Here is a 22,806-nt window from a genome sequence, read left to right on the forward strand (position 1 = left end):
CTACCATGAATATCTGTTGACAAGTGACATTCAAACTGAATCACTAAATGCTAAATTCAGTTCTAGGCACTTTCAGGGTATTATTTTCTCCAAGTTTTATATGTCTAAAGCTTCACTGATTTTATTAATATTCCTCTCAACATGGCGAAAATCTACCTCACAACACTCTCGTACTTCTGCAGTTTTTAATTTTTTCCTTAAATACATTAACCAAGTACATGGTAGAACAGAGACAATAAAATGTAATTCAAATATTCAAGTGGCACCCTGGTCAATGTGACTCAGTCGGTTGGAGCGTCGTCCTGTAAACCGAAAGGCAGTGGGTTCAATCCCCAGTCAGGGCACATACCCGGGTTGCGGGTGCTGGTTCAATCCCCAGTTGGGGCGCATGCGTGAAGCAACAGATGGATGTTTCACTCTCATATCAATGTTCCTCCCCACCCCCGTCCCCTTCCTCTGGCTCTAAGATCTATAAAAGCATGTCCCCAGGTGAGGACTGAAATCTACACACACACACACACACACACACACACACACACTCTCTCTCTCTCTCTCTCTCTCTCTCTCTCTCAAGTGGCTTCCTTTCCCTTTCCTGTTTAGGAAGGACTGTTTCCCCCTACTATGGCTGTATTTGTACAAAGTTCTAACCCTCCTTCCCTGTTATCTGAACCAGGAGTTTCCATGGGGACACTCCCATCCTTCTTTACTGGACCTGCTGGGCACAGGGACAGGCACCAGGCCCTGCTGGCACTCTACCTGCATACACTCGTTTTTCCCCATGACTCCTGCCAGTTGGAGATAGCACTTGACTTGCTGTCGAATCTTCTGGAAGCAATCCACAATAGGAACAGTTGGAATAGTATGAATACGGCTTAATATATCCAGAGCTACATTGACCAGTCCTTGTTTTCGGGCAATTTTTCCATACTGGATGATTGCTGAAGCTGACGCATGAACCCCAAGCATAGCATTATTGGAACTTGGATCATGCTGAGAACTATTTTCATACGCAGTTACAATAGCTAGAGAACAAAGAAATGAATTATTAGTCCATGCCAAATATTTTCAAAGTTCCCCAAAATAAGGCTTAAATCAAAAATGAAAACAAACACACATGGCTTATGAAGATGGGGAACTCCGTAATAAACTCATTACTTTTCCTCATATTTTATATCAAAAGGGAGATATAAAAAGCGCTAACTGTTGAATTGAGTGTGACCATCTTGGCTAACTCAATCACAAAGGCTGCCCTAAACAAGCAGATGCCTGGCAGGTTTAGGGTATGAGCAGAGGAGACCAGGGAACTGGAGAAGGCTACACATACACGGCCACCTGAGAGCAGCTTGGGGGAGATGGGGGGCCAAAACAAACAGCCACAACCCAGAGCTCCAATCACACTGGCCTGAGCCCCTGATACAACAAGCAGCACTTCTGTTTTAACTGGAAAAAATTTAACAGGTAGGAAAACTCCTTCCCATCCTTTGCCACCTTCATCTTTGTCTCACCACACCCCACCACTACCTCCCACACCCACCCCAAATCAGAAAACCTGATAAAAGAAATAAAACAAAGCAAAACCAAGACATGAAACCAGAACAGTGGGATGTCTGGAAAATTACATGATGAATGCATGCCGGACCAGGTAGGTTTACCCTGGTAATGATGCTGCCGCCACATGAAGACGCTGCTCCAGTGGGACAAGTCGTCAGAGACAATGGGCAGCCTGTTCCTCCAGGTCTTCACCACGGTCTTCATGTCGTGCAGGCTGTTGTTCCTTCCCAGGTTGGTCGGCTGTAAACCTGCATTTATTTGTGCAGCTTCCTGAAGTTCAATGATTTGCTGGGCGGCCTGAATGGGACCAACATAAGAGATTCCACAGTAAGCATTATATCAAAGATCACACGAGAAAATAAACCAGAGTCAATCAGGAATCTGCTTTGCTGTAAAGATCTCACAATTCCATCATGAAAGAAAGCACTCTCACTTCACAGATACCTTAGCTTTCACATTAACCCACTCTTCACCTCCAGCACGGCTCTCCTAATCCCCCCAATCTTAAAACCTCAGCTCTGTGGCCTGTGAGATAGGAGATGGGAGAGGAATGGTGTAGATGACAAAACTTGTTAAGGGGTAGCCCCCAAAACAATTCTCTCTTTTCCAACAAGAGTTGGCTCTTTCTCTACCAATGTCTAAGAAGAGAGAAAATTTAAAACCCCACAGCCATATTAAGAATTTCAAAACATGGTTCTGATGATCTCTTTAGGCTGGTATAGATATTTTCAACCACATCCCTTGTGAGTCTGTATAGTTTACTACTCAGATGCATTGCTGGCTCCAAACTTCTGGTGCCATCTTCTTACCAGGAGGGCCCTGGACTAAATTTTGATCCTATCCAAATTCTACCCATTAAGTTCTACCTTCCCCTACCACAGGGATTTCTCCTACCTGCATGGCAGTGAATCATAGTCTCCCTATAATCATTTAAAATTTTGTTTCTTATGGATATGTCATCTCCCTCCACTTGGATCCTCCTTTGAGGTAGAATCTATGTTTTAAATTTTTCTGAATCTTCCCAAACATAGCACCTAGGTCAGTACTCAGTATCTCATTGTGTGGTCTTGATTTTAAAAACTGCCTACAGAGCCGTGGCCAGTGTGGCTTAGTTGGTTGGGAGTCATCCCATGCACCAAAAGATTGTTGGTTCCATTCCCAGTCAGGGCACATGCCTGGGTTTTGAGTTCAGTCCCCAGTAGGGGGCATGCAGAAAGCAGGCGATCGATGTTTCTCTCTCCCCCCTCCCCTTCCTCTCTCTCTAAAGGTCAATAAAAAGTTTTTTGTTTTTTTTTTAATTGCCTACAAGAATTATCTATATTGCAGGTCTAGTTCATTCCATGTAGATTTCTAAAATCTTTATCTAATCCTCCCTCCCACCAAAAGTGTACTGAAAATAGAACAATGGGATATTTGTTTTATAATAGCTTTACTGAGATATAACTGAAACAACAAAATTACCTCTTAAAGTGTACAATTCAGTAGTTCTTAGTATATTCCTAGAGTTATACAGCCATTACTACTAATTATAGAACCTTTACATCATTTCCAAAAGAAGCCTTATACCCATTGGTAGCCACCCTCCACTCTTCTTCTCCTAGAAGGTGACAACCACTAATCTGCTTTCTGTCTCTATGGATCTGTCTATTCCAGACATTTTATATAAATGGAATCATACAATATGTGACCTTGTGTCTGGCTTCTTCACTCAGCATATATTCAAGGTTTACCTAAACTGCAATATGTTATCAGTATTTCATTTCCTTTTTATTGCTGAATAAGGCTCCTTTCATGGATATACCACATTTTATTCATTTATCAGTTTATGGTAATTTGGGCTGTTTCCACATTTGGGCTATTATGAATATTTACTACTCTGAATAAGTTTTTGTGTGGCCATATGTTTTAACTTCTCTTAGAGTTATACCTAGGAGTGAAACTGCTAAAATCATATGGTAATTCCATATTTAATATTTTGAGGAATTATCAGACTCTTTCCAAAGAGGCAGAACTATTTTACATTCCCACCAGCAATGTATGAGGGTTCCATTCCCTCTACCTCCCCACCAACACTTGTTATTGTCTTTTTTATTCTAGCTATGCTAGTGGGTGTGAAGGGGTATCTCATTGTGGTTTTGATTTGCATTTCCCTAATGACTAGTGATGTAGAGCATCTTTTCACGCGCTTATAGGTCATTCATATATCTTCTTTAGAGAAATGTTTATTCAAATCTTTGCCCATTTTTAAATTGGGTTGTCTTCTTTGTTGACTTACAAAAGTTCCTTATCCATTCTGGATAAAAGTACTTTATCAGATTTGCAAATATGTTCTCCCATTCTGTAGGCTTTTTGCTTTCTTGATGTTGTTCTTTGAAATACAAAAGTTAAATTTATTCCTCAGTATTTTAATCTTTTTTATCCTATTGTAAATGAATGGGTTCCTTAATTTCACCAAATTTGGGCAGTTTTCAGCCTTTATTTCTTCAAATATTCCTTCTGCCCCCTTTTCTCACCCTACTCCTTCAGGGACTCCCATTATGAGTATGTGGGTATGCCTGATGGTACGCCTGTCTCTCACAGGTCTCTGAGGCTCTGTTTATTGTTCTTCATTATTTTTCTTTTTATTCCTCAGGCTGGACAATATCAATTAATGTATCTTCAAGTACACTGACTTTTTCTTGTACCTGATAAAATCTGCTATTGAGCTTCTCTAGTGAATTTTTATTTCATTATACTTCTACTAAACTCTATTCATTGATATCCTCTACTTGGTGAGACATCATTCTCGTATTTTCCTTTTATTTTTTACATATGGTTTCCTTTAGTTTTTTTATCACGTTTACCATAGCTGATTTAAAGTTTATACGTCCAACAACTGGGCTTCCCTCAGGGACAGTTCCCATTGACTACTTTTTCCCTCCTTTATATGAACCATTATTTTCCTATTTATTTTCATGTCTCATAATTATTTGTTGAAAACTGAACATTTCGAATATTATAATGTGGTAACTCTGGATATGAGATCCCTCCTCTCTACGGGTTTGTAAAGGGTTTTTCTTTTTTTTGGTTGTTGCTATTTGTTTAGTGACTTTCTTGGACTAATTCTATAAAGTCTGTATTATTTGTATAATGCAACCACTCAAGTCTCTGCTCAGTTAGCTTATGGTCAGCTAATGATTAGACAGAAATTTACTTAAAGACCTGAAACAATAAGACTCCCAGCAGAAGCCTCTACAGAGGGGCTGTGTGTGCCTGTTGTGTCATGCCTTCCACACTCCACCAGGCATTTTTCAATTCTACCATAGCCTTCACTCCCTGATTGTACAGTGCCTCAAGGTCAGCCAGTGGTGAAAGTTAGGGTCTTCTCAATTTTCCTGAGCATGTGCACAAAATCTATGAGCCCCTCTAGATTTCCAGAAATACATTAGAGCTTTTCAAAATCCTCTATGGAGGATTAGGGAATCCTTTATTCCCTAATCTTCCCTGTACTTAGCCAGTTTCTTCTGTGCCCCAGCTGGTATTGCTCCATCAGGCAGCTGTGATGTTAAACAACTGCCATTGATTGTTTTTGACAGAAGCCTCCACATATGCCTTTCCTTACTGAGTGGGCTCTGAGTCCGGTCAAACAGAGACAAACCCTGTGAACAGAGTTTTTCAAGGGAACTGCAATGCTGGTCAAATAGTGCCAGTTCTCTGGGGCCAAGTGTTTCTTTGTGGGGTTTTGTTTTTTTTTTGGGTTTTTTGTGTCTCTAAATCTGTTCTACCTTCCATTGGTGGCTACTAGGCTACTGGTTTTCACAGCTCCTATGGTTGGAAGTGTTGGTTTTCAATACTATGGTGGAAATGGGGAAAGAAAGAAAGGTAATATGACTATTAAATGCTACAAAGTTTGCTATTCTTACTAAAATACAGTTGTCTTTCTTAAATGCTCTTTGGATTGTTGCAAGTCTGTGTTTAATTTCCATAATCCTGAAAACTGCTTTTGACAATATTCCCCACTCTAGTTGTTGCTTCCATGAAAAGGAGCTTCAGAAACTCTTATTCTGTTATTCTGGATGATCTGCCTGAACAATATATTAAAGTCATTCTGTCTAAAACAAGACTCAGGCTCTGTGTTTCTTCTACATTAGTGGTTAACCCAGGAATCCAGTATTGGTGTTTTCGGTATGCCAAAGAGATAGACTGATCATCTAAACTCTCTATTAAAACCTGGGGTCTAAAATCAGTAAGATGGGAATGTTACTGTACAGAAGTACCAAGACTTTTCCCTTCACTAATTTTCTTTTTTGGTGGTAGTTATAGGAGGAAGGGAAAGAGGCACTAGTCGTAGTTCTAAATATGTATTTTTTAATTTAATATAATAAATATTTTTAAAATTAGGCATTAACATTTATTAAGTTTGGACAAAAGGTACTTATTTGATTTTTTAAAAATAAGCACTTCTTGCCCTGGCCAGTGTGGCTCAATTGGTTGGAGCATTGTCCCATGCACCAGAAGGTCATGGGTTCGATTCCCAGTCAGGGCACATACCTAGGTTGCAGGTTTGATCCCCCGTCAAGGTGTGTAAGGGAGACAACTGATCAATGTATCTCTCACATCAATGTTTCTCTCTCTCTCTCCTTCCTCCCTCTCTAAAAAATTAAAAATAAGCTCTTCTCTAACTCAGTCTCTCCACCTTCCTTATCTCAAATTCTATATAAATATGACCCTAAACATAAGAACAATTATTAAAATGATCAAATAGAAATGTTAAATGGTTTCCTAAAACCATTTTTATGGACACTGTCTGTGTTTTCTGTAAGATTTCTCAGCTATGTTGGTTGACAGTGCTATTGGAGATAGAAATCATCTTTTACAGTCAGATTTATAACCAAGATAACCAACAACTATTTATCAAGCATCAACCATGAGGGAAGTAGTCAAGAGAAATAAAACTACCTTTAATTTCACCTCCGAAATACTTGAATCAGGATTATCTGAAATATTATATTTTAACTCCATGCTTTAAATATATAATTCACAATAATTTCTACTTAATTATTAACAATTGTGTTATTCATAATACTTAGTCATTCACAATATACCTTGAAATAAAGCAAAAGAATAGATACAAAAAGAAAAATATCAAAACAAAACAAGTAATTAGCTGTTTCAAAGAACTTCTAGTTCACTTTGCAGAAGACAGGAAAATCTAAGTATATTACAAAGCAACTATACTATGATAAAAATCAACATACCAATTTAGTCTCAAAACTACTCTTTCAAAAGAAAAAAAAGTATAACCATTCTGCATTATAGTTATAACATCAACCGACAGTTTTCCTCAATAACACTGGTAGCTGCTCAGCCCCGTGTGTGTGTGTGTATGTGTGTGTGTGGTGGTGGTGTGCACATGCGTACAGGAGCTGGGAAGAGTCGGAAAACATGTGTTCTATGGACAGAAAAAGCAATTGAAGGGTGGTTCATGTGGCTAGAACAAACTGTCAGAAACAGTAAAGATGACACACAAAGGAAGAAGCCAAGGCATAGTCTATTTAATCAGCAGTCTTAAGGGTTTCAGAGGACACCCTGGCCAGGTGGCTCAGCTGGTTGGAGCATCATCCCGCATACCAAAAGGTTGCGGGTTTGATTCCCGGTCAGGGCACAAACCCAGGTTGCGGGTTCAATCTCTGGTCAGAGCACGTATGTGAGGCAACTGACCGATGTTTCTCTCTCCCTAAAATCAAACAAAAAAACAAAAAAAGCATATTTTCAGGTGAGGATAAACGAAGTTTCAGAGGATGACAGATTTTTAGAACTGATGGTGGTATAGTGAGCACTGAAGAAAATCCATGAAGCAAAAATGCACATCATCAAAATCACTCCTGAGGATGTATTCTGTCACTTAAATCCGCTGGAAGCTCCAAAAATGAGAAGCAACATTTCAGTCCTTTACATTTTCACTCTGGCCTTCCTTCCACTGAGCATGAGTTTAAATGGGAAAGGACAAGTGGAAGGAGTTTCCTCTTTGCCATCCAGCTCAGTTCACAGATCTACGCCTGGAGAAGATGTTCTCTGCTATGATAGGCCCATAAGACTGCTCATATTAATATATCATACCCACCTGGAGAAGAGGGGTATGCACATGGGACACCACATGGGGCAACCGCCGCCACTCACGGATGGCCAAGCTGCTGGCCATTTCCACCAGGCGTTCGATGAAGCTGAGCTGTTGCTCCTCAGGATGGCAGATAGCCAGGTATCCACGGTACATGTTGACCTTCCAAGCCATCTCCTTGGGACAACTTACTTCTACCTGGTAGTAAAAGAACATTATATAGGAAACTATGGGTATTTTTCCTCTCAATTGAAAGAATCTAAAAGGAAAGTCAATGTATTTTTGTAGTCAATTCTGCAAAGCAATAGGCAGAAGTGAAGCTATAAATAGACATTTATTTCCTTTAGAAAAGTCATACGTTTCGGCTGCTTTATCTAGATTCCTTCCTTTTCTGAATACCAGTCAGTGGCTAATCTCTCTAGCTATGAAAGAATGTCACTGGCTCCTTGCTTTAAGGTATCAGTAGTTCCAAAAAAGGGCAAACCGATCACCACTGCTATGATAGACCAGATTAACAACCATCACCTGGCTACAAAGTGAGCCAGTGAAGTTTTAAAGTATTAAACATATATTCATCTCCACTCTGATAAATATCAGTAAGATTATGAATTGTTTCTAATTCAATTGTTATTCTGGGAAATTAATCTAACTTGTTCCACATTATACAAGGAAGCAGAAGGCAGTGATTCAGGTTTATAAGAGCATGCTTAAACATCCATAAATGTTACCATGATTTAAAAGCCGCACTTCACTATCTATCATAACATTTTCCCTATATTTCTTATACCTTGGTTATCAGTTCTACTATGAATACAGACTGAGCATGGAGCCATCACATTTCCCCTCTTTAATCCAAACCCTTGCTCCCACATACACAGCTACAGCTGGGTAAAGGATCCTCATGTGTTCCTGAAATCCCACGTGTTTGCTCACCACCTTCTAGAGAAAGCATGAGAATTCACCACATATTACCAATCTCTTACAGAGCATTTAAATGATAAAAAATTAAAGTCTTTTCAAAAATAATCTCTGTATAAGAAGATGAAAGAATATCTGTGCTGAAGGAATTGCATAGGGCTTGCTGTAAACAATATCAATAAACATTCATTCTGAAGCACCTTTGGAAAGTAACAAAAATTATACACATTTTAGTGCATTAATGCTATCTGCCCAAGTGATGTAAGTAATAATAATGCCATCTTGGCCTGTTTTGACTTCTTACTCTTTCAAAAACCATTCACATTCTTGCCCTGGCCAGTGTGGCTCAGGGGCTGGAGCCTCAGCCCACACGCCGAAGGTTCGAGGGTTTGATTCCTGGTGAAGGGCACATACCTGAGTTGCAGGTTTAATACCCAGCCCAGGTTGGGGCCCATGAGAGAGGGAACCAATTGATGTGAGATACATTGATGTTTCTCTCTCTCCCTCTCTCCCTCTCTCTCCCCCTTCCATCCTCTCTAAAAATCAATGGAAAAAATATCCTCAGGTGAGGATTAACAAAACAGAACAAAAATTCACATTCTCGGTTCCTCTTAGATCTCAATAACCCAATGATGAAGTTCAGTAACGCAAACTTGTGAACATATCTGCTTCCAACATGATCCTCTAAAATTACACCAATCTCCTATTTTCTGGACTTAAACACTATTTAACACTGGCCTTTTTTTCTTTTTTCATCAATTATAACACCTATCCTCTATAACATTAACAGCAAAGGCATCTCTTTTAATTTTTCCCCACTGGAAAAAATTACCCCATCTATTAAATCACACCAAGAAATGGACTGCTGCAAGCAGCCCTATAACCATAATTCACAGGAATAAACAATTTGTTTTTCCCTTCAAATACGAGCAAATAAATAACTTAGTCCGATAAAGACAGCTTGAAATTCATTTACTAACAATTACTCAGAATGTTTGTATACTTTGAACTTTTTTCTAATAAATGCCTTACAGCCTGTCAGTGTGGCTCAGCGGTTGAGCATCAACCTAGGATCAAGGAGATCAAGGTTCGATTCCCAGTCAGGGCACATGCCGGGGTTGCAGCCTCAATGCCCAGTAGGGGGCATGCAGGAGGCAGCCAATCAATGACTCTCTAATCATTAATGTCTCTCTCTCTCTCTCTCTCTCAAATCAATAAAGATTTTTTTTTAATGCCCTACAATTTTTGGATAATAATAAAGAGGTTGTGAAGAAGGAATTCATTTGCAGACCTATCAACAGTATGATACTGCACATATCCTGGTAACTGAAACCTTGGAAAGGAGATTTTTAAAAGTTAAGAATTATAATCAACTGTAAATGCATTCTGTCAGCAAAATATATGTATAATGTGTTGCGGAGTCAGGTGGTGCACAGGGCTGTTGTCCAGCGCGTTTGTTACTCGACAGAAACTTCCCAGCAGAAGAAAAGGAACGGTACCTGTGTCCCACTCTTCCATCATGCACCAGCCCCTCTGGGTGCAGTTTAACTTTTTTATATGTGGAGCTCAACCAAATTAATGAATCAATTTCACTTACACTATACCACCATCACTTCCATAGTACAAAACATGTTGATACCAGTTCATTCACCAAACTTTTACTGACAACTCCTCACCTGCCAAGCGCTGGGATTGTTTGAGTCACCTATGCTGGACTCACGTCTAGCAGTACTTCTGCCAATCAAATCCACCAGTAACACTGACTCTGTTCTTCCAAATTTCTCCAGGGACTATTCGTTTGCTCATAGAATCCAAGGTCTCCATACCTGACACTTATTATTGTAACTGAATGATTAACTAACAATTTATAATTTAACTCAAATTCAGGAAAGGTGCTAAATATAACCAGAAATAATTCTTGCTTCCCAAGATCTATTTTGATCTCCCAAAATTCCCAGGTTGTTCTAAGTGAAATCTCCAGAGAGATTCATGGCTTTGACAAAAGGAACCCACGAAGCTGTGGGAACATAACCCAAGAGTGGATGAGTCAGCAGGGTGGTGGGAGGGAGGTCTCACCTGCACCAATGCCTCCTTCATGGCGGTCCAGTTAGACACCCGCCAAGCACACTCCAGGACGAGGTAAGGGTTTATATGACCTTTGGACTGGCCGTACTCTGTCAAGGCTTCCCATTGGTTCAATTCCTTAGAGCACCTAGAACACCAGGGAGTTGAGAAGTTCAGTTACCAACACACCAACAGATTGAGAAAGCACAGGGGACACTCATTTATTTTCACTCCACAGAAAAAAACTTTCTTCCCCCTAGAGAAGGGTGGGCTCCTGTGGGATCCCAGGCTTGGTCTATTGCAAGTTCCACCTGCCCTCTGGAAGGAACTGCTCCCTGGAACATCAAGAATCGCCTACTGCACAGCAGAGCTCAAAGCCCCAGAGCAGTGGAGAGGCAGGAATCACTGTTCCTCCAACAGACACTTTTAATTACTCAAGCCTTTAAAACTGTCGGTAGAGTTTTGTTTGTTCTTTTCTCTATGGAGTCACGAAGAAAGTAGCAAAGTTCCCTTTAAAAACATTCATGCCCAGCCGGGCATGGCTCAGCAGTTGAGCACTGACCTAGGATCCAGGAGATCATGGTTCGATTCCTGGTCAGGGCACATGCCCGGGTTGCGGGCTCAATCCCCAGTCGGGAGTGTGCAGAAAGCAGCCGATCAATGACTCTCTCATCACTGATGTTTCTCTCTCTCTCTCTCTCTCCCCTTCTCCCTTCCTCTCTCTGAAATCAACAGACATATTAAAAATAATAATAAAATAAAAATACTCATTATGAGAACATTTCAGAGATTTGTCATGGGTTCCCTTAACTAACTCTTAGCTGACAGGAATACATCCCTATTGGGCTTACCGAATCCAGTGGTCCTCCCAAAGCTGGTATTCTGGGAAAATAGCAGGGGATGCATTACTTCTCTCATGTTCTTTTTTGGCTTTATCCATTGCCTTCTCATAGGACTCTTGTGCCTAAAAAAGTTAATAATGCTTTCAAACTGCTATTTACCTAGCAAACTTTCCACAGCTGTTGCTCAGTGATTTAGGGCAAGTTGGATCATAAACCCAGGAGTGCCTCACTCCTCTACAATCGCTTGCCCCCCCGGAATCCCCTACTCAGAGCACAGAAGATTGGGGGGAAAAGGGAGGAGAAGTGAGGGTGCGTCGTTCCCCACACAGAATGGAGAGGGAGGCTCCCGGCCCCAGGATGAACCACTCCGTCCTTCAACAGTAAGAGCAGAGGCCACAGCCCATACCCATGCTTCCAGAGTTTCTGTGGCTCAGTATCCTAAACAGGGCTGAGAACCATACCGTGACCTTGGCCCACCCATGCTACACTGAAAGACCAAGCATGAAGACTGAAATTTAAACACAAAATGCCATCTACCTTCCACTTCCAACAGGACCAATGAGTGCAGATAAAAACCATCCACATTAGCTTGTAATGGTAAAGTGTTTAGGACTAAGCATTAAAAATTTTCATGTCATGTATGTTTCTCTCAAAGGGCCTTTATGTGTAGGACAGATGCTTCAAGTAAAACAGCAAACTTCTTATATAAATGTGAACTGACCTGAGGACATTACAATATTGTAATATTATAATATATAACACCACGCATCCCAGCCATTTCCTTCAACAACGGTTACCTGCTCAAAAAATCCATGCTGCTCGTAAGCAATAGCAGTTGCTGTCTCGGAATACTTGCAACGCTTCTGCCATAAACCAGCCCACATATCTTCTTCTTGTAACAAAGAGTAAAGTTCTGCAAGGGAATCCAGGATCTCCTGAAAACACAGATCCTGGTTTCTGAGTGCTCATGACATATACTTTTTTCTTTTTTCAATAAAGCAACTTCATTGTGCTAGAATTTAAAATCACTTGGGAGATGTTTATTGAGACCATGACGTCACTACCAAGGAAGATGTAATTAACAATGAGGGGGCCTCACCTGCTGAGGTGGAGTTATGCTCTCCTGCTCATAAAATTCCGCTGTTTGCTTTGGCTTAATCTGCAGGCTCAGGCCTTTCTCAAAAGCCTGGTGCTCTAGCATTAATGTGGAACGGAACCAAAGGTTGTGTGTTTTCCCCAAGTACTTCAGAACGCAGGGTCTGATGGGGATGGGAGGGACACACTGGGACATGGCTTCCACAAAGCAATTCAGTGCGCTGGGCTGACAGTCCCGCTGCACCTGGTGACTGCCACTGCACAGGAACGGGCTAATCTCGCCGGCTAGAGCCTGAAACCAAAGATCATGTTAGCTCAGAACTTCATTCAAAAATCCATCAAGTCTTTACTCTCTCACACAGCATCTGTGAATATTTTTAATAATTCACTCTTAGATAACAGGCAGTAGTTTCCTCATCCTTTGAAACTTAAGATTATTTTATCACAAAAATTTATCAAAAGCTAAAACTACATTTTCCAAAACAGAACTTTAAAAATATACTCACATGCTGCTGTCGGTCAGACAGAATTTTCCACAATCTGGGGAAAAGCTGGACCCAGGTCTTTTCTGCCAGCGTTGTGGAAATGTGGCACAGCTGGACAAAGGCACTGAGCAGTGCCCCAGTCTACAGAAAGAAGAAAAGTTAGCGCCACGGGGCACGGGCTGGTGCTCAGCACCCTGCCATACAGCTGCCTCACACGTTCCCGCTGAGGAGGCACTTCAGGCCCACACTTGACCAGACTCCTCCACTTCCTAACTTCCAAAGGTCTGAGCAAGTGTCATGTCAGAGTGAAAACACAGGTCCTGAGCACCAGAGATCAACCCATGTTGGGTTTAGCAGCCAAGCACAGACGTGGGTAAGGGACTCATCAGTGACACGCCTTCATTTTTTAACTTTAAGGGCATTTCCAAACATGCCTATGCTGAAAGTACATGAGAGGTACACAGGTGCCATCAAGCAAAGGCCACTGAAAATATAAAAGGGGAAATACGAAAAGCACACACATATGAGCAAGTTATAAAAATCAAGGACCCTGAAAGTTCAGTCTCTGCAACTGTCAGCGAACAAGAGATGGAAAAGTAGCTGGAATGAAACAGAACACCCTACAAAAGGAGCCAGAGTTGGAATCCAAGGGCCCAAAGAGCTATCAAATCCACAGATGGGTTGATTTTGTCCACAGCTTTGTTGTTTTTGAAAATCTGAATTAGCTGCCAACATTTCTTATAAACAGCCAGGTTTCTAGCCTGCTTAAAGCCCATGGGGCCCGCCTAGCTCCTAATATGAACAGAATCATCACTGTTTCTAACACTCCTCAAAAGTAACTCAGTATATGGAGCCCTAAGTGATTCTAAGAGTCATTACCTGAAAAACAATCATATCTATAATTAACCTGAGAGTTTGTGGAAGCCAAAGATCTGGAAAGATCTCAAAATAGGTATATTTGGATTTCCCTGCTCCCAAAAGTAGACCTGATTCACCACATATTCTCATTTTCTTCTTTTTTATTGTACTTGAAAAATAATCCAGCAATGTCTCATCATATATATTTAGTAAACAATTTTACCATCCCTTTCAAGGGACAGAAATGGGGAATTAACCTCTTTTTCGTATTTTCTCCCATAAGACAATGTAATTCCTTTCACAAATCCTTGCATAAAACATCCACTTTAGAGTCTCACAGAGCTATAATAGTTTCCATTGAGAAAGGAAAGAAAGCGAAACTTGTAAAGGAAAATCTTACACTGCTGTGGAATAATCCTGATTTAGGATTCAAAATATTCAGAGGGGTAAAAACCACAACTATGCCTCCAAACCCGCACACAGACCTTCACTTCCCGGAGAGTATCAAGGAATTTGTCATGTCTGTTGGTTAGCATATGCAGCTGGTTCCCAATGTCCTTTTCAGAAAGTTCCTTGGTTTTGGGTGTGCTGGTCTGATCTCCAGGAGCTAGTTCAATATCTATCTCTACATCCTAAAAAACAAACACAAATAAGCAAAACTAAAAAGTCAATAATTAAAATCCAACCAACACAACTCTTAAAAACTTATTACATTTTTGGCAAGTAATATTTTAGTTAATTTCTGAAGTTTATAATTATTAAAAAAATCTTGAATTCTAAAATAAACAAACAGATTCTAGACCAAACCTATCTCCTTCTCTATTTATAGATGACACCATTTTGCTTTCATATTTGGATTATAGGAAGCAAAATAAAGTACCAACAGTAAAAACAATAAAGATTATTAGATGTGGCCGGGTAGCTCAATTGGTTAGAGCATCATCCCAATAAGCCAAGGTTGTGGGTTCATTCTCCGGTCAGGGCTCATACAAGAATCAGCCAGTGAATGAATGAATTAGTGGAACAACAAATCTATGTCTCTCTGTCTCCCTATCTAAAATAAATTTTCTAAAAATCTAACTGAACAAAAACAACATAAGTGTCTGTGGATGGATCAATGGATAAAGAAAATGTGTGTGAGTGTGTACATACATACATACAATGGAATACTGTTCAGGTATAAAAAAGAATGAAATCTTGCCATTTTTAAAAACATGAATGGCCCTTGAGGGGCATGACACTAAGTGAAATAAGTCAGAGAGCCAAACTGGTGGTTGCCAGAGGCGTAGGCAGTGAGGGAGGGGGGTGAAAAATCGATGAAGGGGGTAAAAGGTACAAACTTCCAGTAAGTCCTGGGGATGTAATGTACAGCATGGCAACTACAGTAAATAATACTGTATTGTATATTTGAAAATCTCTAAAAGAGTAGTTCTTAAAAGTTCTCATCACAAGAAAAAATAATTCTGTAATTGTGTGATGATGAATATTAACTAGACTTAGTATGATCATTTCACAATACATACAAATATCAACTCTTTATGTTGTATACCTGAAAGCAATATAACGTTATATGTCCGTTATATCTCAATTTAAAAAATCTAATTGAATGTAGGTACCACATTCAGAGCTTTTAAGTAGACAGATTTTAATGCAGCACTCTTGCCCTAAAGAAATCCAACACTAATATAAAATTGGAGAAATGGGCATTCTGCTGTGAAAAGGAGGCCCCACACAATCCAGACATTACCTCCTCTTTAGACTCGCTGTTCTCTCGCTCCCGAGGCTCCTGCTTGACATGTGTGACCATGGCAAAGGCTGCTCGATCATGGCTGTCGGCCAGGTTGATGACATTGGTGATGGACGGGAGCATAGCTCCTTGGCAGCTGGTACCAATGGCAGTGCTCTTCTCACACACGGCCAAAAGAAGCTAGAGGGTTTGTGGACAGAAATAAATACCTAGCACACACACCTGGCATTTGGGGCATGTAGAACCAGTCACTATCTAGTCATCTTGACAGGCATACCCATTCTGATGGCTCCCAAGCCCACAATTTTGCTCCGCACATCTCCCCAGTTTCGACAAAAAGTCTGAACCTCTCTACACGTCCCTCACTCAGGAACCTCTGACTATGTCTAAGAGAAAGCTCAGCTCAGCATCTTTCTCCCCTACCAGACGGGCATCTTCTCCTGTTCTCTCTGCAGCATCTCCCAGACAGGTAAGACAGGTTCCTTTGCTTCATCCACCAAATTTTTTCTTCTGTCTCATCACTCATGCCACATCACCAAGTCCTGCCAATTTTACCTCCTGAATACTTAGGCAGCTGTCACCGCCTGGACAGAACTCCCTAACTCATCCTGACATACTCTTCTCAAACCCATCTTCTTCCACACAGCTGACCCTCGACCGGCTTTCACAGGCCTCGGGGAACAGTGCAAGCTCCTTATAGCGTGGATCACAAGATCTCCCGTAATGTAACGCTCCCCACCTGCACGTAGCACTTCCAAGACTACGCCTTACACCCCAATATGCCGCCACACCTGGCCTCTGCTCATGCTGCCCTCCAGTCATTCTTGCATTCTTTTGGCAAATATTTACTGAGCCCCCACAAGGTGCTGTGAGGCCCTGGAGATTCATTTGTCAACTTCACAGAGCTGCCATCCCCTACCATCGTGAAGATGAAGTGTCAGCGGGAAGGACAAGGCCAACATCAACACACAAAGAGACACATACTCATGACAGCAGCCACAGAACAACAGACTGACAGAGAAGAGGGTGCCTGCCTCAGCTTGGGGTGTCAAAAATGTGGCATGTCTGGGAACACAGAAGGCCAGCAAAGCGGGAAACTAGTGAGTGAAGAGACAACAGCACAGGCTGGAGAGAGTGGCACAGGTCTAGCCACTCAGGGGCCAGCAAGACTGTATCCTGCAAGCTGGGTTTTGTGCCAGGTACAGTGGCAAACAGCGACATGAACAGCTTTGTTCGTTAAGAACAATTCTGTAATAAAAAAACTGTAGTGGGTAGGAGGGAAGGTGGGTGAGCGCTAAGACACTGTTCCCGTCACCCTTATGAGCCATGATGGTGGCGATAAGCAGGAGGTAGAAGGCGGAAGAGGGAGAAGTGAGTGATCCTAAACTGGTAACCCCTGGTGAAAGACAAGATACACAGGATGGAGGAGGGAAGGGTAGAGGATTCCTGGCTTGTGCTCTATAGCCTACCTTGTCCTCTATCAATCCCTGTGTATCTGCACAGGCAATGTCTTCCATCTCTGTATCAACAGTACCTGACCAGGGCCTGCCACCTAATAATAGCCATCTATAGGTCTCTTGAATGAATGAATGAATGAATGAATGAATGAATGAATATATCAAGGAACTTTGCCCACTCCACTGCCATTCAGCATTAAGAAAATGCATATTCAGTGCAAACTGAAATATGTCAGTTAACAAGTTCTCACTGAAACCCAATGCCATAATTCCATTCTTTACCCTCAAAGAGAATTTCACAACCTTCCGTCTCATCTAAAAAAAAGTAATTTGGTGCCCATCCAGCGTGACTCAGTAGTTGAGCATCAACCTATGAACCAGGAGGTCACAGTTCAATTCCTGGTCAGGGCACATGCCCAAGTAGCAGGCTTGATCCCACAGGAGGTAGTCAATCGATGTTTCGCTCTCACATCAATGTTTCTCTCACCCTCTCCCCTCCTCTCTCTCTAAAAATCAACTTAAAAATCTTGAAAAACAAACAAAAGAAATATTCGAAAGCCTCTGACTTAGCATCCACAGAAATGGTCTGCTCACACAGGCCTTTATCCCCAGCACCCTGACTCCCCACACTGAGGGATCAGAGCCTAGAGGCCCCGTCTTCCTGCTTTAAGAATTATGAGAGCTGACAGTTACAGCACATTCAATCTTCTAGGGCATATAGACAGAATTTACAATTTTTATATTTGAGGGAAAATCAATCTTTAGCTACAAACTAAGGAATATTATTCAACTTTCTAATTAAAGCACTTAAAATCACCCCAAAAAAGCTTTAGATAACACTTGGCTTTAAGTCTTTTTTTTTCTTCCTACTACAAATTAAAAGTAGTTGAATGGGGAGATTTCTATTCATCTTGGTGTATGTGAATACCTCCTGGCTTCAGTGCCCCGGCCACAGAGAGTGAGCAGAGCTCGTCCTACCTCAATGCACTGCTTAATCCAAAAGTGGTTCCCCATGGCTTCCCAATTCTGGGAGCAGGTCACATAAAGCAGACGCTCATAAACCCGACGTTTCATAGAATTGTCAAAGACTTCGAAAAATTTTGCCCTGATGAGTGGCTGGGCACAACGCAGCCCAGAGAGAAAGGCAGGCTCGAGTTTTGCAGTCAGCTCACTGCCAGACAGTGCCTCATCCCTGTAACCGAAGGAATAACAGCAAGATGAAAGAGCTATACCCGAAGGTGAACCCCTCAAGCCATAAGCAAACAGGGGGGTACCGACTTCCCGAAATGCCTTTATGAAAACCAAGAGTACGCTACAAACCATTGCTGGCTGATGCAGCATTTGTGCAAAATGTTCAGTAGTGATGCCAAAACATGTTACATGATTTAGAATTTAAATGAGTATGTAAAACTTGGGTATAACAAAAAAATCAAAAAGTCATGTAATGTTGGCTGGTCAGAGAGCACACTATAGATTGATACATAAAATACTTGATAACTGCAGTAATTACCTGTAGACATAGTTAACAAGGTCTAAGAACTGTGCATTTAATTCAAGGTCTTCTGGAAAACGCTTTTCTATGTAGGTCATCATTTTCACAAGCAAGATGGACTTCTCCCGGAGTGTAGGTGTCTGTATGAATTTTTTAAAACAAAAGGTCAATTACTTCTATCTGAGAGAAGACATGTCCAAAATACTTCAGCCATCTGCTCTACTACTTTTTAAGCTCCTACAATTTTGTCAAGTAAAACAAGATGGTCGTTTCTAAACAAATAAATAAAACATCAAAGATGGCCCTGGTTATCTTTGGATGCTTAAAATCAAGACGGATGCCAATATAATTTCCTTAGGAATTACAGCTCACTTTGGAGAGAAAGCAATTAAATTATAAAACAAATCACAAGTTTGCAAGCATCTTATTAAATAATAGTCCCTCATTATTTTTTTCTTGGCTTACCTTCACCACCATAAAAGACTAACAAGTAAGGTCCATTTAACATTTTAACAAGTAAAACCACATTAAGATGAGTGACCAATTATCTCAAGTTTCTATTTAAAATCTGTTAAGCACAGTAAGAAAAACCCATCTTTAAAAAAAGATACTGTCACTGCAAATAGAGAAAAGTTGTGCTTGATGGGACCTTCCAGAAGAAAAGCTTAGGAAGCAAGGCCTGAATTTTCTTTTACATACAAAGGTAACCTGGCCAACTTGCAGCCCCTCTTCCCAGCTCACCTGATTGGCTGCCATTGGGGAATTATTTTTAACCCATTCTTCCACAATTTTCACCACAGCCCGGAGGATTTTGGCATCGGGGGATTTTTCAATGAGGGAGGTCAGGATGGCCTGAATAAAGTTCTTCCTCATCTCCATGCTCATCACAGCCAGGCGTGTTTTCACCAGCTCCAGACTCAGCATCACCAGCTCACTAGTTCCTGCTCGTGGGGAGAAAGAACACAGCTCAACAACTTCTACAAGGTACATCAACAGAAACCACTTTGCACTACATAGCATGTTGATTCTGCCCATTTTCCCCTCAAATATTTTCTCCAGCCTCCTCAGTTTCTTGCTATTACACCACCTTGCAATGGTGGCCCTTGTAAGGGGCTCCCCACAAGGAAGAGATGATGAAGTTGTTGGGACCAAGGCAGGCAACCCTGGGGTACAGTCAAGTCCCGAAGTCACGTCAATGGTACTTGTGTTCCAAGGTGCACTGAGCAGCTGTGCCGACCACAGCCCACTCCCCTCCCAACAAACATATCACCCAGGTTCCTGGAGTCCACTCCTCAGGTCTGGAACTTGAGACTTAATTCGTCAGACATAACAACTCTGGGCAATCTCTGTTCTACAGCAAAACTGTTAGATAACACTCATTTAGTGCTGCAAGTTCCACACAAATGACCAATCATTTAAATGTTTCTTCCCTCTCACATTCACAAATTTTAAAGCAGTTCATTTTCAAAAGGAGTCTCATTTTGGTTTTAAATGAACCACTTACAAACTCTTTGTTAAAAGCAACTGATAATGAATTTCACATGAACAGCAGGCATTAGTGTTTACTTTAGAATTCAGTCACAAAGCCAGCACTGTTTAGTCTTGAGGGAAAAACTAGGAACAAGTCAAGTTTGTCACCTGAGGTTGCTTCTGTGCTGCCCGAGGCTGCCTGTGGATTGAGGTGCTCTCGGACCATCTTCTGCAGGGAACGCATGAAGACTGAGATCAGCCTGTCTATGTAGCTCGGGTTGTTGCTGCAGGCAGACTTGAGGATCATGAGGGTCCCTAAAAGGTAGAAATTGCCAGTTTTCTTTTTAGAAAAGTTTTAGAAAAGTGAGTAATTGACAAAAATGTGCTAATTAAAACATTTTAAAATGTGCTGTTTCCAACAAAGGTATGAATTAATCCCAAATGTCAACATTGTAAGCCTTTATATGGCAAAGACTACATTTTGAAATATTATATGTTCACTCTCAATTCTTAATTCATGAGCAAAATCTTCAGGCATAAAAACTGATTTCTGTGCTTCAGTAGAAACAGTCTCACCTTCAGTTCTGCATTTATCTTTAGGGTATTTATGGCAAACCACCCTAAGCAAAATGTTTTGTCCCATATATGTTTGGGGGGGTGCTTCCTTTTTACCTAGGCTATCTGGGCATGACAAATGTTTTAGATTCAATTTGCACCTCGTTCTGAAAAACTGCCTAACACCAGAACACAAACACTGAGTATGAGAAAAAACTGGCATTTTTATAAACATCCTGACCCTGATCTACACATTAAATTTAATTTTGTGTTCATGGTTCACATCATAGAAAAATAAAAGGGTACGTATTTTCCATTTACAGGTGCAATCATCCCAGATTTAGACAATTTTAGGTCTGATTCATTAAAAAGCTGGCCCTCAATACAGTAGTAAACATGTGACCAATCTGATTCTTCGACAGGTAACCCATGACGCTGGCGGGTGAGGACAATGACTACGGGGAACACTCCTGGCTGCCATGCTCACCTCTACTGAGCAGCCATCAGTAATGGAGCCCTGGATCTAGCAGTGTGGCCAACTGGACAGACCCACTTGCCCCAAGGCTGCCCCTGGCCTGCTGTTACCCCCACAAAGGAGGGAGGCAGGGCCAAAGGTGGTGAGCCCTCTCAAAGAGAGTCCTTTGGAGAATTAACAAGATGTTCAAGCTACACTGAGATAGAAGCAAGGTTGCAAAGCAGGATCTGCTGTATGATCCCACTTTTTAAGAAGTAACAAAAGCATTCCTCACTATCCAAATCTATCTGGCTCCAGAATAGAGACAACAAGCATGAATAGCAAGGGATACCATTTTAACTAAATGTATCAGACTCCTGAATTTCATGTAACAAGTAGGAAGAGTTAGGAGGGAAAGAAACTCATTAAACAATAACCTATGGTTTACAAACGCAGATAAGTGTTTGCATAGCAAGTGCTTTCTGTATACGGATTTCTATACCTATGTATAGAAAAAAGACATGCATCTTAAAATGCTGAATGAGTAGAGAGGCTGACAGGTTACTTTTATTTAGCTTTCCTTCATTTGTATTTTCAAAGTTTTATACAATGAATATATAATAAGGGAGAAAAAAAATTTCAGAGTTGCTAACCCAAGGCCTAATCCTAGTCACAGATGTGAGTTTAGCAAAAATCAGAGTATTTATACATTCTGGGTATCTGGAGGCCAAAGTCACCCAGCTGCCCTCATTACCCAAGAAACCAACTTTCTTTTCACCTGGGGCAGCCAGGGCCTCACCACGTAGATGGGGAGGAGTTCTTGGCTTATGAGTGGCTGACAGGTGAACACGTTGTGAAAGGCAGTGATTCTACATGTTTGCATACTGTTTTAGCAGCATCTCTGTGCTTTGTGTAAAACCAGGTCAGGAGTATCCATGCAACATGGGGCAATTCCAGTCGCAACCAAATTTGCATCTGAGGATGAGGTGGAAGAAACACAGAAGCACTGGTTTGGGGAGGGGTGGGGTGGGGTTGTTCACCTCAAAGACCACAGGGGACCATAGCCTTGTATGCACCAGGCCACACAGAGGCACCCTCAGCACCCCCCCCCCCCCAGACAGCCTGAGCCTTTCCTTTCTACAGAAAGCTCGTCCAGGGAGCACAGACAAAACAATGCCAAACTAAACCAGTGCTGGTAAAACCAGGCTCAGGCACACACTCACCAAAGAGCTGAGAGGGATTCGCATTGGTGGCCTTCTCATAGTTAGTGAGTCCTTCATAGATGACCTTCCCAACGGCTGCATAGAGGCATTCCAGCTCTTCATACTTGGAGGCCACACTGGAAGTGCCTGAAACAGAAGCAAGAACCTGGCCTCTGTGGTTTGGGTTCTCAGGCCTGTCCAGGCCCTGGGACATTAATCTCCCTCTCACTAAGGGGCTGAGTTTTAGTTATTTTGGGATCTGTGGCAACTGGCATGAGCACTTCTCTCCCATTGGTGCTCCCCTCTGGGCAGGGTTCCTACTTTACGAAGACAACTGACAACCTTTTATCTCACTTGAACTCACTTCAAAATACACTTACGGTATTTATCTTGTCAATTGTTCAACATCTGACAAAATATTTTCACCTAACTTCCCTTTACTACCTTAAGGAAACAGGAATGCTCAGCTGATGAAGAACTGCAGACAAAAAATAGAATGCAGTGACTACTGCTATTAAG

The 22,806-nt window shown here is 41.4% G+C and overlaps 1 protein-coding gene across 12 annotated transcripts in view; it reads right to left on the reverse strand.

Annotated features, from left to right (window-relative positions):
* Positions 1 to 22,806, reverse strand: part of TRRAP (transformation/transcription domain associated protein) — a 115,475-nt gene that overhangs the window by 23,824 nt on the left and 68,845 nt on the right. For 8 of the 12 annotated variants that reach the window (XM_087816420.1, XM_087816421.1, XM_087816422.1 and 5 more), the window contains 15 exons: positions 22,309 to 22,434; positions 20,245 to 20,391; positions 19,348 to 19,547; positions 18,625 to 18,746; positions 18,093 to 18,306; positions 15,658 to 15,837; positions 14,396 to 14,542; positions 13,074 to 13,193; positions 12,572 to 12,859; positions 12,270 to 12,407; positions 11,482 to 11,594; positions 10,643 to 10,778; positions 7,655 to 7,846; positions 1,620 to 1,848; positions 757 to 1,022 (listed from right to left, as the gene is read on the reverse strand). In XM_087816420.1, coding sequence (XP_087672546.1) covers positions 757 to 1,022; positions 1,620 to 1,848; positions 7,655 to 7,846; positions 10,643 to 10,778; positions 11,482 to 11,594; positions 12,270 to 12,407; positions 12,572 to 12,859; positions 13,074 to 13,193; positions 14,396 to 14,542; positions 15,658 to 15,837; positions 18,093 to 18,306; positions 18,625 to 18,746; positions 19,348 to 19,547; positions 20,245 to 20,391; positions 22,309 to 22,434 — 2,618 coding nt within the window. The remainder of the gene's footprint in view (positions 1 to 756; positions 1,023 to 1,619; positions 1,849 to 7,654; positions 7,847 to 10,642; positions 10,779 to 11,481; positions 11,595 to 12,269; positions 12,408 to 12,571; positions 12,860 to 13,073; positions 13,194 to 14,395; positions 14,543 to 15,657; positions 15,838 to 18,092; positions 18,307 to 18,624; positions 18,747 to 19,347; positions 19,548 to 20,244; positions 20,392 to 22,308; positions 22,435 to 22,806) is intronic. The other 4 variants (XM_087816430.1, XM_087816428.1, XM_087816427.1 and 1 more) reach the window with 1 other exon arrangement.

The sequence above is a fragment of the Miniopterus natalensis genome, chromosome 4, assembly GCF_054644295.1.
Source record: "Miniopterus natalensis isolate mMinNat1 chromosome 4, mMinNat1.hap1, whole genome shotgun sequence".
Lineage (NCBI taxonomy): Eukaryota > Metazoa > Chordata > Mammalia > Chiroptera > Miniopteridae > Miniopterus > Miniopterus natalensis.